At 40.9% G+C, this 19,355-nt stretch overlaps 1 protein-coding gene across 3 annotated transcripts in view; it reads right to left on the bottom strand.

Annotated features, from left to right (window-relative positions):
• Positions 1-15,350: 15,350 nt before the first annotated feature.
• The window catches only part of DPYSL3 (dihydropyrimidinase like 3), a 122,175-nt gene continuing 118,170 nt past the window's right edge, over positions 15,351-19,355 (bottom strand). For all 3 annotated transcript variants that reach the window (XM_061616932.1, XM_061616934.1, XM_061616933.1), the window contains exons 11-14: positions 18,977-19,147; positions 17,198-17,377; positions 16,438-16,600; positions 15,351-15,867 (exon numbers count right to left, since the gene is read on the bottom strand). In XM_061616932.1, coding sequence (XP_061472916.1) covers positions 15,779-15,867; positions 16,438-16,600; positions 17,198-17,377; positions 18,977-19,147 — 603 coding nt within the window. In that variant the 3' untranslated portion in view covers positions 15,351-15,778. The remainder of the gene's footprint in view (positions 15,868-16,437; positions 16,601-17,197; positions 17,378-18,976; positions 19,148-19,355) is intronic.

Here is a 19,355-nt window from a genome sequence, read left to right as displayed (position 1 = left end):
AAGCCTCCATTTTTGGCAATACAAAGAACAGTTGTTTAAGAGAAACAAATGCTGTGTGTACTGGAAATTAACTTAATTTTAGCTTGGTCCTGTTTTATGTCTCTTATCTTCCCACCATGTTCTCTTCTGCTCCTACTAGAATACAGTCGGCTTGAGAGCTGAGTGATGTCATTGATGTAAGAATCAAGCCCACAGTCTCAAGCTGGGGTCTTTTCCAAGGCTATTTGCAGCTGGAGTCAAAATGGGCTGGGTGATTATTCTTCAACTCTAAGGCCAAATGCCCTCTGGTGGCCTTTCATTTTTCATGTGCACTCTCATTGTGTATAAAATGTTTGTAAAAGAAAGCCAACAAAACAGCAGACACAATCCAGTCCTTTTAAATAACATTGATTTCAAAGGAAAAGTTAAACTTTGGCTATTTTGTGCCCACTATCTTCAGTTTTAATTATCACCCTGAAGCAGGGCACAGACAGACTCATCATCCATTTGGATAACTGAGCAAGCAATCTTAACTTTGCTTTATGGGCTCACTGGGCATATTTCACATACAAAAGCTGTTTTCTATTAACATCTGGCTTCTCTGCAATTTGCATCTGCAATTTGCATCTTTTTCCAGGGTGCTTGAGATAACATTGCTGCCTTAGCCACTGAAATAGATAAATGTTTTCTAAGGCCTGCTAGCTACATCCTGTATCACTCTTATGTGTACTTCCCACCAAAAAATAATTCTCAATTTTTCCCCAAACAGTTTTGCTTCTTTCCACCAAACAAAAGAGAGCCGCATAGCTGGCTGTGACCGAGGCTGTCAGCCACTTTATTCTTTGATCAACCAAAAGGCAAAAGGCCAGTCACCTGAGACCAGGGGTAGAGTCGTCCAGGGTCTCGGGGATCCCTTACCTTTTTGAGACCAGGGTCCCATCAGAGTCCCTTTGTCTCCAGCATCCTATGAGCCAATGAGCAGGAAAAGGGAATGTGTTGGCCACTGAGAAGAGTCTTCTACTTGCTTCCTTATCTTTTCCTGGTGATTGGAGCCAATCAGAGTGAAAGGAGATGAGTCAGGCACTGAGAAGACACTCGTCAGTAGCTAACACACTCCCCTTTCATGCTCATAGAAGGTTGTATAATCTTAGAAAGGGGCGTGACTGTGAGGGGGAGTGGCTGTGACTATCATAAAGGGACCCTGCACTTCTAAATTTGCCACTGCACTACTGCTTGAGACCTAACAGTTCCTAAATGAAATATAATTGACATGGAGTCCTGCCAGGAACAGAGGTGAAACAGGTTGCAAAGTAATTGACATCAGGGCAGGGACTTCCATGTCTGTTGTGAACATTGCATTCAAGAAAAGGCACTGCATTTGTAGGGATAGTGTCAGTCATCCTGCCTGGAGACACTACACTAGTCTATACCTGGCTTTTATAAATGTCATTCTATAGGCCAAGAAGGAATGCCTTTTTATTAAAAAAAATCATTTGATAGCAAAGTTTCTAATCCAAAGCAAACGATTACCACAAACTACCCTTCTTTTGGTCATGGCACAGTAAGCAGAATATATACCAACTATATGACTAAGCTGTAAGGCTGGGCTGTAGTATACTCTGCCTATGCAATACAGCAGAGATGGCTAACTGGCCGTTCCCAGTTTGTATGTCACCCCACCATCATTCTGTCTGGCCTGCTGCACCAGGCTGAATGTTCAAGGCATTGCTTCTCAACTGGGAGGTGCACGTACTGCTGTACAGTACCGAGAAAAGTCCATGCAGCCCCTAAATGCAGCTTTTGCCCAACTTTCCAGACACCATTACTAGTACCATGTTGAATTTAAGTCTTACTGCCATGCTAGCATCATCTGTACTCCAGTCCCATTGACTTGAGATCCCATCTCCATGTAAAGCCTAGAAGTAAATGGGGATTATTGTAGTACCAAGGAAAGCTTTGTTCAGATTTGTCACTTTTTAAAGGCTGCATGGGTACTACTATGCCTGACTTGTATACTGTAGAACAGTCAGCCTCAAAAGGATATTACTAGTGATGTCAAAGGCACTATCCAATCAGTTCACAAGAGAAACAATGATAGGCTCTGCATTTAATACAAGTTTGTGCGTTATGTGAGTTATACTGTTTTCTTGCAATATCACATTGTGGGCTCAGGATCAAACTAGATGACATCTTCAATACATGACCACATGTCTAAGTTGATTTTTTAAAAAGCAGTCACAGGGCTCCCCCAATCTGAATTGAGAGTATGGGAGTTAACCCTGTCCCAATCTCCAACTCCATTTCCCCAACAATTGCACATAAGCTGCTGTTTGTGCCACAGCTGCTTCATCAGGAAAATGGCACTGGGTGAGAGGGTTAAATCCCCCTTCCCCTGCGGCCATTAGTGTGCTTCTAATGTATCATCCTGTTTGATGCTGTGTTGGGAAATGTTTAGCAAAAGCAGTAGCTGACTAATTTGAATTGTGCAATAAAACAGTTTGTGTGTGGAAAGGCCTTATGTCTAATTTGAAACCCAGGTCCATCACCACTTGTGAGATACTGTATTAACGCAAGTGATTTGAGGGCACTATATTCCTCACACCAAAAGGAAACACTTTGGATCAAAGAGGACATGAGCTGCTGCCTATTTTGGTAGTACCACTTCAGGGCTGAGAAGCAGCAGCAATAATTTGTTCTTATAAAAAAGAATTACATTCCAGAGGTAGCCAACATGGCACCCTCCAGCTGTTGTTGGATTCCAAGCCCCAGCCAGCTCTATGCAGTTTTGATGTCTTCATTTTCAAACATTAACCTTCCTAGGAGAAGTTTGACTAGTAAACTTGTATTCAACGTTACAATAAAATGGCAACATGCGCAGTTTGTACTGGGTAGCTTTCTGCAGTGATAAACAGTAGATATTAAATCTGGATGTTCACATGTGTAACAAATGGGTTTTAGGATTCATCCTTTTCTCATGTATAGAAAGGGGGTATGGAGAGAATACAGCTTGTTCATTGTAACTATGTCAGGTTTAATTCAAATACACAAGAGGAATACTGGGCATTTTATAAACATGGTCTAATAAACTTTCTATAAGACTTTACACTGTGTTGACTATTTTTTGCTTCTTTTTTTTAAAAAAAGCAGAAGTTAGTTGTGTTAGCTTATTAAATTCCATGTTGGATTGGTAAGGCAAAGTCCTGTCCCAATTAATTTTATTTATTTATTTTGCAAATCTGATGCTCACATTAATTTTTTTTAATGTATCACCATTCCCATTTGTCTGGTCCATTTTTTATATAATGGCAGCCAAAGAGCTAATCAGTGATGCTACTTGGAGACCAAGAGGGTTGTCATGTAGCCGGGGATCATCTCTCTGAAAGGGAAACCAGAATCACAGCAGGCCTGCCTAGTTGGAGGTGAGACTCACCTCTTTGCCAAACTATTTTAGCGCTATTTATTCACCACCCCCACCCCTGTTCCATCCAAGGCCAGCTCCTGTTCACTAGCTTCTCAGCCTAATCTGGGTTGTGATCAGACAGCAGGGTCTCTGCACTATGTGCTGTACAGCACCTTGGACAGTGGTGGAATTAAATGTCCAGTAGTAGCAGTGAGTCAGATCTTTTAGCAATAAACTCCATTCCTAAAAGGGGTTAATTTCTGTTGCAATTACCAAGTTAGACTATAAACACAAAAAGGGCCCAATCCATGCTCTTGCAGGTTCCTAATCTTTTCACTGTAGATTGCACAGAACCTCCTGCTAGATATTGTCCAAAGTTCGTAATCTACTCAACAGGTGTCTGGCTGCATGTGAAAGTTTAAGTATCATTGCAGTATAGAGACTCAGTAGGGGAGCCTCTGAGGAAAGCTGATCTTCCCCCATCCAACAGTTCCAGTCAGTCTTATTTTACTTAGATAAAATTTTCACACCTACCTATTTCAGATTCATACCTACATGTAGATCACCTGCTGTCAGGCTGACTGGTCACTAAACACAGGAATGGCTGTCCTTGATCAGCATCATTAAGGAGATACTGGTCACCAGTGCTCATATTGCTGTTCTGCAATTGCTGCTGTACACATGCAGGTTATCACTGTTGCAATCAGTGAGGTTTGAGAAAATATGTGAACTAACCTTTTATGAGTAATGATTTCATCATTATCTTATGTGTGAGTTTCTGCAGCTACATGAAAAGAAACTAAGTTGGTTTGCCTGAGTTGTACTTCACACAAAGGTAACATTGCAACTATGCCCTGTGGTACCAGCACATTGGAAAAATTAAATATCTTTAATCCTGGCTAATTGGACAGCTGTAGCAGCCCCTTAAGGCAGAAACAATGTACCAGTTCCCTGTGGGTTCCACCTCCAACCTCTGCCCTTTGCTATCTCTTTCTGTCCAAAAAGAGCTGGTAATTATTTGTATTTGGTAAAATGTGTTTTCTATGAAGCTTTTAGGCAAAAGCTTTACCTAGTTCCTTTCACCTGCCTAAGTTCTGTGATCTGTGAAAGTGCTCTTCCATTAAAACAAGTGGGAACTGCCAGTTGCAGACGAGAATGCCTGGATATATTCAGGTTAGATTTTAGGGAACATTAAACAGGGGAAACGCCTGCAGTATCCAAATGTATCCATAGCAGCCACTGTGTTGCAGAAACAGCTGAATTCCATCTCTCATCACATATTTCTTCCTCTCAAAAACATATTTGAAGTTTGAACTTCTGAGAGTACAAGCAAGTGTGCTATCTTATTTGTCTTCGTACTCTTCACACATCCTGCCTTCTCTTACAAACGCTAGCTCAACAGTAGACTGTTCTTTATTTGTAGGTTGGCACCATTTTGTGGCAATATGGAAATAATGCACATATTGTAGGAAAGTACGAAGCTGCCTTCTACTTGGTCCATCTAGCTCAGTATTGTCTCTATGATGACCTGCAGCAACTCTCCAGTTTCAGACAGAGATCTTTTCCAGCCCTACCTGAAGATAGGGACTGGAATGAGAGATGTATTACAGGCAAAATATGTGCTGTAACACAGAGCTACAGCCCTTCCTCTATAAATGGCAGAAAACAAATCGGGAGTTTTCAAACAAGACACCATCATTTCTCCAAAGGTATGACACAAAGCACAAATGCATAAATTAAAAGTCTGAATAGGACTGTTACAATTTATCTTAATGTTTTATGGATTTGCACACTTAGAAAACAGGAGTGTATTTGTGTTTTCAGCAAGTTTATCTTGAATGATATTGGAATATTGATGCTGTATTCAAAATGCCCCCAAACCCATAAGGTAACAATATTATCTCCTTACACAACCCACAGAATGAATCTAAATCCTGTGTACTCTTGCGATGAAAGAAGTAGAGCACAAAGATATGTGAAGCCAACTTGCCAAACAAGGAAAAATAGAAAGACATTGAGATTTTCTTATACTTACAGGCATACAAGGAAAGGTTACTCCAGCATTCCAGGGAGCCAGTGAAACAGGACAGTGATAGGCAACACATAAAATCTTGTGTACAGCTTAGAAAAAGTGAACAGGCAAGTTTACCTTTGAGTCATCTGAAATAGTAACGAAGGGCCTACATTACATCTTTGGGTAAGTAACCTGTCCCCCTCCCCAATTAATTTAGCAATGATTTAGTAGGATACTTACAACAAGCAGCCTGGGGTGAAGGATACTGTTAAGCATAAGACTAACAAGTGCTGGAGATAGACAATAGGCTACAGTAATGCCATTACGTATATTTCCTCTGGGAACCAGGTAAGGAAACCGAGCAGCCTAGGCACATCAATGGGAAGGCTCTTCCAATGTGACTATAACTAGTTACTGTACTTTACCTACGAAAGGCTCTATTTAAGTGCCAAGTATTGATCAAAAGAAAGGTATTTTCCATCTTCACCACAACAAGTACTGCATGCCCAATTCCAGGCAACAAAATTATTCATTTAAAGCATGCGGGAACAAGGCTGTGAACAGGAGTCAAAACCCACTATTGTTGATTATACAGCCACGAGAGTGGCTACATACTATAGTCAGCATGGATTTTTCACATTCCGCAATGTCTTATAGTCCTGAACTCAGAAACGCTTGCTTAAATTTTCATGGCGATACACAAAACAGTCAGAGAGAATAGAGTTCAAAGTGTAAAAAAGAGAAAACCATGACCTGTTGGACTTTTTTTTGTCAGAGTTCTCATAATTTGTTGAAATTAATTAAAAATCAGCCATGTTCACAGAGTACCTGTAATCCTATTACTGACCTTGCCCCATATTCTGACCTTCATCTTCTGCAGTTTAAAAGTGAAAAAAATGCCTGGATGATTTTTAATTAATTTAAGAAATTTAGCATTGGAGTCAATGATAAGCCTGGGCATGCTCAGGAAAAACCAATTGTCTGTTATGGAAATTTGTATATGTAGAGATCGTGAGCCATCTGAGATGCATGTGTGCCAGTGTGTGTATTTACCTAAGTAACATTCTTTTACCCTGCATTTAGATCACTGAGACTTAAGACTTAGTGAAATCTCAGGAGAGATCAAAGACAAAGATGTCTCCTTGCTCCTTGGACAGTCAAAGAACAAGACAAAGGAAGGAGGGGCAGATAAGCTTCCCTGAGTACATCAGTTTACAACGGAAGTTAGGTAGAGAACAGCACAGGTAAAGGTAGGCAGGCCAACCAGCTGGAGGACCCTATCTTCCTTCTGGAATACAAACAAAAGAAAAATAGGAGTTGCTCTTGCCGCACTTCCATTTTCAGTGTTCTAAAAGCCAGACTCACAGCTGCTGTGCTTGCCTAATCAGGGGGCCACATCCACACCAGACCTTTATTTCACTTTAGACAGTCATGGCTTCCCCCAAACAATACTGGGAAGTGTAGTTTGTGAAGGGTGCTGAGAGGAGAGTTCTATTCCCCTGACAGAGCTCCAGTGGCCAGAGTGGTTTAAGCAGTCAGCTGCTGATTGAAGCTCTGTGAGGGGAACAGGGCTCTCCTAGCAACGCTCAGCACCCTTCACTGACTACACTTCCCAGGATTCTTTGAGAGAATGACTGTCTAAAGTAGACTAAAGGACTGGTATGGATGTGGCCAGTGACAGCTTTGGTTTAAATTTGGGTGGGAGGCTACATATACCTGCTGTAGAATAAAAAGGTGGGGGGAAATCTGAAAAAGAATGATACTGTTCACAATGTTTTCCTTTTGGAAAGGAAATGGGTTTTCCCTCTGCCCCTCCTCTTCACCTTCCTCCCCTCCTCCTCCCCTCCCTGCCCCGCCCCCAGGTCAGTTTCATCTATCCTAAGAATGACTGCACAGGAGTAAATCCCATTGAAGTCAAAATGAAAATGATAATATCTGCCCCCCTCCTCCCTCATCCCTTCCCTGTCCTACCCCTTCCTTTGCTCCCCCTCCCCCCTTCCAATCTCCTCCTTCCCCCATGGTCATCTTCACCTATCCTAACCATGATTGCATGGGAGTAAATCCCATTGAACTCAATAAGCATGCAAATTATAAGACCTTTCCCCTCCTTCCCCTCCTCTCCCTTCCTCCTCCCCTTCCCTCCTCCCCTTCCCTCCTTCTTCTTCCTCCTCCCCTGCCCACTCCAGCCCTCCCTCCCTCTTCTTCTCCCCCCGTGGTCAGTTTTACCTATCCTAAGCATGATTGCATGGGAGTAAATCCCACTGAACTCAATAAGCATGCAAATGATAAAAACTGCCCTCCTCCCCTCCCCCTCCTGCCTGCTCCCATCTCCCTCCTCCCCTCTGCCCTTCCTCCCCTACCCCTGCACTTCTTCCTCCTCCCCTCCCCATCCCCTGTGCTCAGTTTCATCTATCTTAAACATGGTTGCAGGGGAATGAATAGCACAGGGGCTGAATATTTATGCAAGCAACTCGTTTCAGTTTTTTAGGTTTCTTACGAACATTTCCCAACATAAAACCAATGTCACCTTACAATAATTGATTTTGAGTTTCAGCGTTTCAAAATAAAATATACAGAACAAAATTACAATGTACCATTTGTAATTCAGTAATATGAAAGCTTTGTTCAGGGGTCTGATTACTTTTGTAAGGCACTGTATATTCTAGCAAAATTCTAGGTGTGCTCTATGTTTTTAATTGACCATGCCCACCTTTCCTTAAATGGAGTGGTTTAAGCATAGCAGGCTGAACACATGCATCTTGGGCCAAGTTTGTTTTTTCCAACAGCTAGAGCCATTGCTTAAGTAGCAACATAATGTACTCCGTCTGATTTTACATCAAACTGCAGTTTCAGATTCAACTGTTAATAATATAAAAGGCAGTCTTCACCATATGACATTGACCAATAAAAAGGCTTTGAAATTAATAAAAATAAATTTGACAGATTTCTAGGATGAATAATGAGAGACATATAATTTTCTAGGTTAGATTCTCTGTAGAAACAGTAGTAACACAGGAAAGAAGCAAAGTAAGAATACCACCAACCAACATACAAAAATGTAATTCTCCGGTTTTGGAGATGGCAAGTGTTGCCACCACTCACCATATGCTCAGAGGCACGTTACCAAATTCTTCCAAGCTACACAGGAAGTGGATTGGACTGTGAAAGACCAACCCAAATTGTGTTTGCATTTTGACAAATTTGTAGGACAGTCCAGTATCTCAGAGAGGTCAGGACTCCTGCTCCCTTGGTGCATTTACTATAGCTGTCCAATTTCCCTGCTTTTTAAAGTTTGTTAAACCATAAGGGGTTTTTGCCTATTAGTCAATATGTCCTATGCTTTGAAATGATGTAACATGTAACCATGCTAAACATGCTTTTTGCCTTCATAGTTCATTTGTGGAATTAGAAGCGGTACTGTTGCACAATTCCACATTATGGATTTGTGTAAATTTTCTTGATGTCTGCAAGGGAGAGACTGTTGTTGCCACCAAGGGTGAGCTTTTTCATCCGCTCTGCCCCACTGCCCCTTTCTTGACAACCTTATAAAGAGCTTAAATGGGTACGGTTATTCCAGCTTTCTTTTGGCATTTTAAAGGGACTGGGTTTTGCTTTTAACACAGGGAAAGATGTTTTCAATTTTAATATGTTATTGAAATACTACTGCTTTAAAATTTGTTTTAAGCGGCATTTTAGTTGTATTGTTTACATTTTGTATTAGTATTTGTAAGCCACCTTGGTGGCTTTTTTGGCCCCAGACTAGCACAGAAGTAAACTATAATGTAACATATGGCATATCAAATGCAAATAAAGACCTCTTAAGCATTTTAGTGCATTGCACAAAGACAAATACTAATAAGCTGTGTAAATGGGGTTCCTCTAATTTATTTACCTTTATTATGAGGATAAAACAAGGGGTCAAGGTCACCCCATGAATTTCATAGCAGAGTTCACTCATCTACTACCATTTTTGCTGATCAAGCAATTAAGGGAAGCTACTTTGATATCTAGCTTTCTATGTACAAGGGTTTTATCCATGTGGAAAAGCAGAGAAGCATTTTGTTTTGTGATCTTCCACTTGCTGTATGAATAGCTACACTCCAGGAACAGATTTAGCATTGCATTTGCAGAGTATGTTAAACCCCAGAATTGTACCGTCTCTCTTCTATAACAATGCAAATAAAGTGAATTTATATTTTTAGTGCACATCATCCTGATCGTGACATATATGACATGAGCTAACCATGCAAAATAAATAAAAAAACAAACTTAACTCCTGGTTTGATTCTTGCAACCTGCGGATGTTGCCAATAAGAGATTAGCAGTGGGTTAACACAGTATTGCAGTAACCCTTTCAACCCTGTCTGCCAGAGGGATATAGCTTGCTGCATGAAGGTGGCAAGTAGTCCACGGGGTAGATGGGGGTCTGCCCCCGCCATGACAAGAAGTGCCTTTAAACTGTATTGGAGGCAAGCCAACTTGTCCCTCCCCAAGTGAGCCTGCCTGCCTGCTTGGAAAAGAAGCAGTCTGGCTGCCCATTGAAAAATTGTACAGACCTAATGTGGCACAGTAGGTAGGCTGGGATGAGATACCTTAACCCATCCCACACTTCAACAGCACACATTACAAAATGTAAAATTTTAAGATACAGCAATGATTTTAGGTTATAGCTCCAGCTGATTGTGGACATGCTGTTGGTATTTATTTCAGGGGAGGACCAGATTTTGCTGAACTAACACTCCACATCATGTGGTTAGTTCTCATAAAACTAGGCAGATTCCACATTTGCATTCTATCAGCTAACATGGTGCAACATTTGTTGTTCAGTAAAGCAAGCTATGAGACTCACAGACAGGGATTTTTAGGGAAAGAAGGAAACCTGCAATAAACGGGTTAAGCAGAGCAGAACAGAGCGCCAGGTTTGCCAAGGTCAGCAGCTGGCTGGCAAGTAGATAAGGAGGTACTTGCAGAAGCTCTGGTGTGGGGGAAGAAAGTAGTTTGGAGTGAGAGAACTGTGTTTAGGATTTTGTCAGTAAAGACTCTTACAAGAAACTTGCCTGGCCTGGCTCATTTACTGTTCTATGCGTCTCAAGAATTTCCTACTTGTATGATCTCTATACGCACACACCGACAGGGGTTATGGGCCCAGCTTATCATACAAAGTAAGGGGTTCGAGTGACGTTGCTGCAGAGAAAAGAAAGTGCAAGAAAGAGGCAAGTAAGAGTGGACAACATGGCTGTAAACCTGTCATCCGGGATGCCGATGGAGAGACTGAATGCTGTAAACTACTCCAGCTGGAAATGGAGAATGAGAGCAGTTCTGATTAAAGAAGATTTGAATGATGTCGTAGAAAACCCCCCTCCGGCAGCTCCTTCAGCAGCGTGGACGAAGAAAGATGAGAAAGCGAAGGCTTTTATTACTCTGGGGCTGTCTGATTCTCAACTGTTGCTGGTGAGTAATGAGCCGACAGCTAATCACATGTGGGAGAAGCTAAGGGCCGCTCATGTGCAGCAAACCGCAGGGAGCCGGCTGTGTTTAGCGCGGAAACTTTATCAGATGCGTTTTACAGATGAAGTGACTATGACAGAGCATCTGGCTGAATTTCGTAGATTATTTGCTGAACTTCAAGAAAGAGGAGTGCATCATAGTGACATTCAGATGGTCTATATACTGTTATCTTCATTAGATCGAAAATGGGATGTAATGGTCTCGAGCTTAGAAACTTTACCAGACGGAAATTTAAATTTGGACTTTGTAGAACAAAAACTTCAACAAGAATGGAATAGGAGACAAGAGAATAAGAAGACTGAATTAAAAGAGACTGAGGCTGTACAACAACATCAATATCAAAGAAACAGGCAAGAGAATAAAATATGTTATTTTTGTGGGTCCCGAGGACATATACAGAGACATTGTTTAAGTAAGAAGAGAAATAACAGGGACTTTGGACATCAGAGAACAAGCGTGAACTTTATTACTAAGGAGGACAATAAACTAATTAACTCTAAATGGCTGTTAGACAGCGGGGCGTCTAATTGCCTGATCACAGACTCTAGTTTATTTTACACATCAAAGCCAGTGCAGGAGAAGATTTATCTGGCTGACGGATCGACTCAGGACGCGATTGCAAGAGGCACGCTCAAGTTAAGTAATTTGGGAACTATATTGACAGATGTGTTATTAGTTTCTGGTTTAAAATATAACATTCTATCAGTACGAAAACTAGCTCAAATAGGTTGTAAAATTACATTTGAAGGGGATAGATGTTTTGTGAGAAAAGATGGTGAAATCTGTATGCAAGGGAAATTACAGAACCAAATGTTTATGGTAGAGAGCAAGCTTGATAAACCCACGTGTGCCTGGATAGGAGTAAATAAAAACAAACACGAAAACTGTATACATGAATGGCACAGAAAATTAGGGCACGCACATTTTGAGAAGGTGAAAAATACTCCAAAGCATAGTCAAGATTTGGAACTAACGCATTGTGAGCATGTGGATGAATGTGAGGTATGCTATAAAACAAAAATGACTGTGACTCCTGTAAATAAGAGCTGTGAAAGTACTACCACTAAACCCTATCAGCTCATACATGTGGATTTGGCTGGACCTTTCCAGTGCTCAAAAGGTGGAGCAAGATTCTATTTAGTGATTGTAGATGATTTTTCCAGATTCACACATGTATTCTTATTGAAAAAGAAAAGTGAAGCAGAAGATAAATTAAAGGCATTTATACAGAGGACAGAGACACAATATGGGGTTGTTATCAAAAATATCAAATCAGATCAAGGTGGGGAATTTACCAGTAATTCATTTAAAACATATTTGGAAAAGAAGGGAATAATACAAGGTCTCACTGCTCCCTTCAGCCCATCCTCCAACGGAACTGCAGAGAGGAGGAACCGGTCACTGCAGGATTCAATGAGAGCCATGCTGGCTGATGCAGATATGAATAACACCTATTGGGGTGAATGTATTCTATACACTGCTTACATTCAGAACCGCCTTGTGCACAGAGTAATAGGCATGTCTCCATATGAGAAACTGACTGGAAGAAAACCCAGGGTAAAACACATAGAGCGTTTTGGAGCAAAATGCTGGGTGCATGTGTCAAAGCAGAAAAGACATGGTAAATTAGCTTCAAGAGCTCAGGCAGGTCGTATTTTGGGATTTCAGAATTCATATTATAGAATTTGGTTGCCTGAGAAACAAGTAGTGTTAAGTAGAAGCATAAAGGTAATAGATAAACCTTGGAGAGACAGTCAAACAGTAATACTTGATAGTGCAAGCAAGCAGGAAGCAGCAGATGTTCCTTTTGGGCATCAAATACCATTAAGAACCGCATTGACAGACTTAATTCAAAGTGGCAAACGTACTGTAAAAAGACTGAGGAGTGAAGACATGGCAATGCAAGATAAAGAGGTGCCAGGTACTAGTGCAGGAACAAGTGCAGACACAGGTGCAGGACCAAGTAAAATTGAGAGTGAGGAAGAAATGGAAATAGATACTGTTAGACGGTCAGAAAGAAAAACGAAAGGAAAACCACCTCATAGATTCACATTTAACGTTACACAAAAGAATGATGAGACAGATGAATATCCTGTAGAATGGGAAAAAGAAGGTCCAATAGACAAAGAAACAATGGATCTCATGTGGAAATACTGTATTGAAGAATGAAATATAAATGAGTGTTATCAAATAAAGTTAACAAAACTCTGTAAAACTTGTATGAATAAAGAAACAAAACCTGAAATGTAAATAAATACTGTAAGGAACCATGTACCGATGTGTATTGCAAGAATTATGGAATGGAAATGTATATTGTATAAATGAACATGTAGTTTTGTAATCTGTGAGTCTCAGGTGGGGGCTGTTGTTCAGTAAAGCAAGCTATGAGACTCACAGACAGGGATTTTTAGGGAAAGAAGGAAACCTGCAATAAACGGGTTAAGCAGAGCAGAACAGAGCGCCAGGTTTGCCAAGGTCAGCAGCAGGCTGGCAAGTAGATAAGGAGGTACTTGCAGAAGCTCTGGTGTGGGGGAAGAAAGTAGTTTGGAGTGAGAGAACTGTGTTTAGGATTTTGTCAGTAAAGACTCTTACAAGAAACTTGCCTGGCCTGGCTCATTTACTGTTCTATGCGTCTCAAGAATTTCCTACTTGTATGATCTCTATACGCACACACCGACAACATTATCTATTTGAACAACAAAACTGCTCTTTGCTGTTTTCTGCTATGCCAGGTATATGATACAGTTCAAAAACGCACAGGTCTCACATATCAGATCTGTTGGGCCTCCTATAATTCACAAAAACATTTGAAATGAAATAGTCCTTTACTGCTGTTTCTTGCATAGGTAAACTTTATTATAAACTCTTTTAGAATGGCAGGGTCTTTCAAAAGGTGGATTAGTTGGTTTGATCCAACATGATTGTTCATGATTATGATAGCCCAGATTGAAGAATCTTGAGCTCACTTCTGACAGATGTTTATTTATGATACCTACTTATGAAATCTATGAGATTCCTATTTCATGTTTGACAAAACTTTTTTAAAAATAATATATAGATTGTCTAAAAGTAAATAATTTAGTGTAAATAAATATATGTCCAGACAGCAGTATTCTGTGGTCTCAATTTGGTGCTTTGTGGGCTCTGTTTCTGCAAGAATCAGATTTGCCATCGGATTAATGATTATTTCTGATATTCTCTAATTTTGCGGAGAGAATTTTGAAGTAGCAGCTATCCATGCCTAGTTTCCAATTCATTCTTTTTTTCCTGATTCTTTTTTAAAAAATGCGCTTTGAAATCATGGAGTGTGAAATGATACTTTTATCGATCTACTTTCTGTGTGAGCTCTTCAAATGTGTGTTGCCCTTCACTGATGTCAATGAAATGTTGATTGTAACTGACAGACAGAAAGCAGCAGGGGGGAATGAGGTGTTGTTTGCAAGCAGCAGGGAGGAAGACACAGACTGATTATCTGCCTTAATCTGCTCTGCAATGCACTTGAAAAAGAATGTAAACAGGCAATAATTACAGAGTTCAGAATAAAGATAGATACCAGTGGAGCCTCGTGAATAAATAGCGATTATAATAGCGATAATTCTCTGCAAAGCAAAAACAATTATTGGAGATCGGAAAAATGAAAAGATATTGGAGGAAAAAGGAACCAGATCATTGAAGACCACTAGGGGGCCACACTTAAAAACAAAACGTAAGAGAGGATTCCATCCCTATTGTGTACTGAACTGAGTGAATAAAGTAGATGCTTTATAAAATCAAATACATTTTCTATGAGCAACTACCAAAGTGTGGAATGTACAGCCCATGCAGGTTCCACAGTTGCCAATCCATGGTAGTGAATGGCACTGAGGACTTACATGTGGGATGTGAAGGAATATATTTGCCTACCTTCAAAGCCATATCACCACTAACTTCAGCAGTGCTGCAGATTCAAAAAGCCCTGAATGGCACCACCTTTGCCTCACTCGTCCATACGTTACAGTGTAGATCAGAAATCAGTCACAGCCCTTACAAGAGGAGATGCTACAACTTCCTTGGGCAGATCACGAACCAGTTTGTGTTTCAACATGTGGGCTGTATTCTTTCTCCCCCTACCCTCCCCCCCTCCCCCTCTCCCCCCCCCACACACACACCAAAGGAGTGGAAACTAATATTAAGAGATAGAGAAGAAATTGTCACACGGCAAGTCAATGAGAAAAAAATGCCTTTCAATTTTTTATTCAATAAAATGTACGAAGTAATAAAATCTCTAACAGGAAGAGGTGATACAACAGAGCCATTACAAAGACGGCTGAGTTTTCCAATGGCTTCATGTAACGCTCTGAGGCAACTTATGTCTTGTCGGAATTGAGTGGAAACAGAAGAACATGGACACAATACACAGAGCTACTTGGTTTCCCCCCTTCCCCATCCACCTCCCACTACCCTGCCCACCACCTTCCACCCCCACCCTTCCCCAACACTAAAACTCCTTGGTTGATTCTGCCCAAGGAAACGGTCTAACAGCTCATGTCATTAGTTTCCCATCTTTCTCCAATTCCCTGCTTACAATGTGTCATCACACAAGCACTCACCATGTACAATTACATACTCTTAACTTAGTCACCTGTCAGATTTGCATGCATGTAAAAAAAAGGGAAAATATTAAGGCTATGCATAAACAAAAAAGAAAACCCGCAATATTTTTTAAAGCTAGGTAGCGAGTAGCATTTATGAAACATAAGGCTTGAGGCTTATTGATTCTTTAAAATCTGAACGCTTTTTCGTTGGTCTTTCCTTCTTAAATATCAAGGTACCATTGCTTAGTTTTCTCAAATAACAGTTTCCCCCTTCTCTTCCCCCCCCTCCCAATTAGTGGGTGTTTAACTCAGAGATGTTATATTGGAACGGCCTCCCGGGGGTGCAACTATGCGCTTGCTTGCTGAGCGAATACCTTCATCAATCTGGGTACCTGCAGTGCACACACAAGATGAGGAGGACAAAGAGTAGGAAAAGGAAGTTAGACGGTTTTCTTCACAGGGCAATGAAATAGTCACATGGCAAAAGACTTGCTATGAAGGCCATTTTCTTGTCAATTACCATATATTAGAAATTTGTTTTTGCAGCAATACAACTAGTGAGCTCTAGAAATGTCTATGTTCACCAAATGGGAGAGTCGGGGTAAATCATATAGCAAGCAGGTGGCAGTCACCCATTCTGCAGTAAGTAGTGGCACATTAGTGTGGCTTGTTTTTCCTACTGTTTGGGGTCACTGATAATCTTAACAGATTGATACAAAAGTTAGGGTATGAAATCCAACAGTGATCTTATCATATAAATGATGCCAAAAACCACAATATGCATATGGAATGAAGGGACACAGCCCTTCCCCTCCTTCCACAGAACATCCTCTACCAATCTCAGCCCTGCCAACTAGGTGAAGATGATTTCAATGTAGCACTGCACTAAATTCCAGTGGCACCTTTTGCCTTGCCTTCTGCCTAGAGGTGCTGCAGTCAGTACACCATCTTCTCATGCTTACCAGATAAGCTAAATCCAGACTGGTGAAGATTCCTTACAGGGGGTGTCTGCCTTGTAGGGGATCCCCGAGTAGAGCCTGCAGGAGTGCCCCCTTTAGGTGTAGTGGTCAAGTCAAACACAGGCCCATCATACATGCCTCTTGGCACTGCATGCATCTCAGCCATCTGTCAGAGGCAAGAAAGACAAGCAATGTTAGGCCTTCGAAGGGAGCCTGGCTTTCACTGTGAATAGTAGAAGCTTCTCAACTGTCAATGAAAAGGCCTTCACAGACGTCTCTATCACCATCTCCCCCATCCAAAATGAACCAAAGGGCAGGTGTAATCTGCCTGCTTATTCACATACGTTATAATCCACAGATTTTAGTCTCATAACTGTGGTAAAAGTATGCTACTAAGCAAGACAACATGAAGAAGGGAATAAGGAGAAGCTCCCTGAGGAAGAAAGTGTAGCCAGCTATGCATTTCACATTGGTGATACAAAGAAAAGGTCTCTTCTCATGTGCAGAAACCACAATATGGCTCTTTCTATCCATGAAGGCCTAACACCCAAGAGGAGCCCACATTACAGCTATACCCCACATAAGCATGATTCCTCCCACAAACTTGGGTAATGCTGCCTACTCCCATGTGACCCAGGGTTTCTGGTGGTATCTTCATAGTATGGCTGCAGGAGTCCCCATGGCATAGAAGCAGCATGAGAAGGGGCTCCTAAAGGATGGGACATCTTTCTTAAAACCCTGTGTCCCAGGCTTTCCATCTTACCTTCCTCCTTGCTTTGATACGCTTGTAGACATAGTCAGAGAAAGGTGTGACGGGAATGAAACGTCCTGTCCCCTGTGTCACATGAAGGTTACCATCTTCCAGCATTATCTTCCCCTGGCATATGACAACCAAGGGAGCTCCACGCAGCTCCATTCCTTCAAAGATGTTGTACTCCGCTGCCTACGACACATTGGAGTCAGACTCATTACGCATCAAGCCGCTAGCCCATCTAAGTCAATGTCTAGATTCCATATACAATCTATGAAACTTCATAGCTTTATGGGGTAAAGAGCTAGGAAGGAAAGAGGGGATGGACTTTGCAGTGGAAGGAGATTAAGGCCACAGCAGCAGGAGGAACTGCGCACCTTTGAAAACATACAGCAGGCCCACATTGGGAAACACATGAACTGAGACAGGCTTTGGGTTAAAAGATGAAAACACATGAAGATTCAGGACCAACCAGGAGATCAGCACTTTGTCCCCATAGCCTAAACTGTAGGGTGGATAAACATTTTTTTAAAAAATGAAATGCATTTCATTTTTGTTTGCTACTTTGTTTTTGTGAGTATGGAGGTGGCCTAAGGCAGAATGAAACAGAAAGAAGCAACCTGGAAAGAAGGGAACACAAAGTTGTCAGTGCTCAGGTTCCTATAGCCCCATGCTTCATAAACTGTCACTGTAACTGGTTGTAAGAAAGTTTCTATAAGGGAATATTTTAAATACTTGCCTCTATAAGTTAAAAAAAGCCTGTAAAGTATAGATAATAGTTCAGTTTGCATGCAATGCTAAGCCAAACCAGGACTTAGTGCACACAAGCAAATGCGTTGGTTTCAAGGGAGACGACTGTGGCCGTTTTGCTTGACTTTATTCTGTTGCATTCATGCTGCTGAGAGTTTGGTTTGACTTAGCATTACATCCAAATCCAGGCCCATGGTTTATCTTCCCCAGACGAACCATGAGCTACAGGTCATGGTTTGTCTGAAGCAAGATAAACCATGAGCCTGGGTTCAGACATTCAGGATTCAGCTGCAATTTTCTCACTAAGAACCTGCCCATTCACGCTAAACCATGGCTAAGCTTAGTGTTACATATGAAGTGTGTAGAAGATGCAAAAAAAAATATCCCTATAAACGAAGGCATATTTTAAAGACATTCACTCTATAGGTAAAAAAGAAAAGCCTGTAAAATGTATACAGTGTAACAAGTGTGAGATTCAAGACCCAAATTAAACAATAGAAATAATACTCTATTTGGCTGTATATTAACATACCTTAATAGTTAACACTGCACCATTGGTTAGGAAATATATGAAGCAGCCAATGGGAAACATGATTGAAATAAATGATTTAAACTGGCCTTTTTTCTTGCTCATATAAATCATTTTTTAAATAATTTATTTAAATCAATCCACCCAGTTAAACGGCGCAGAAAAACAAGTACTAAAAATATAATGAGAATTTTGCCTACATAAAGTTATAGGCTTGAGACAATCCTACCCCACCCCCTCTGGCAAACTGGAACCTCCTTAAAAAACAAGTAAGAGAATGTTCAACACTTTATTTAGTATTACTTAATCTGCTCTTTCCAAAGTCACATCAGCTGAGTGTTTTACGTGCCACAAGACAAAGGGGAAAGCTTCAAAATACTGAAGTAACATTTGACAGATGAATTGCCAATTCAAATTCTCAGTGGCCAGTTCACTAGTGGCAATATGTTAAACAGCTATTCTCAACCTTTTAGATGATTGATTCATGTCTCCCTGCCCAGCAAAAGACTTACTGACTGATGGCTTTTAGCAGATACAATTTTCACTGCATCAGGATCCCATATGACAAGGTCACTGTCTGATCCAATAGCAATTCTCCCCTTTCTTGGGTACATGTTGAAGATCTTGGCAGCATTGGTGCTTGTGACAGCCACAAACTGGTTTTCATCCATTTTTCCTGTAGCCTGTTAGGTATGAATCATGAAAAGGAAGGGATGGCAGATAAAACAGAGATTTTATAGTGCAGCAGCATTTAAACCATATTGCACGCTAGACAGCATTTCAAGCAGCTGCGTCGAAGTTTCCATTTGGTTTATGCATAAAACCCTCTTGTCAGGAACCAGTTCTAATTAATTCTCAAGGTCTTAAAGATGACATCTGTACAATTTTTTT

This window comes from Rhineura floridana, chromosome 3 (genome assembly GCF_030035675.1).
Source record: "Rhineura floridana isolate rRhiFlo1 chromosome 3, rRhiFlo1.hap2, whole genome shotgun sequence".
Lineage (NCBI taxonomy): Eukaryota > Metazoa > Chordata > Lepidosauria > Squamata > Rhineuridae > Rhineura > Rhineura floridana.
The sequence above is the reverse complement of the archived record's forward strand: the minus strand, read 5'-3'. Positions and strand labels throughout refer to the sequence as shown.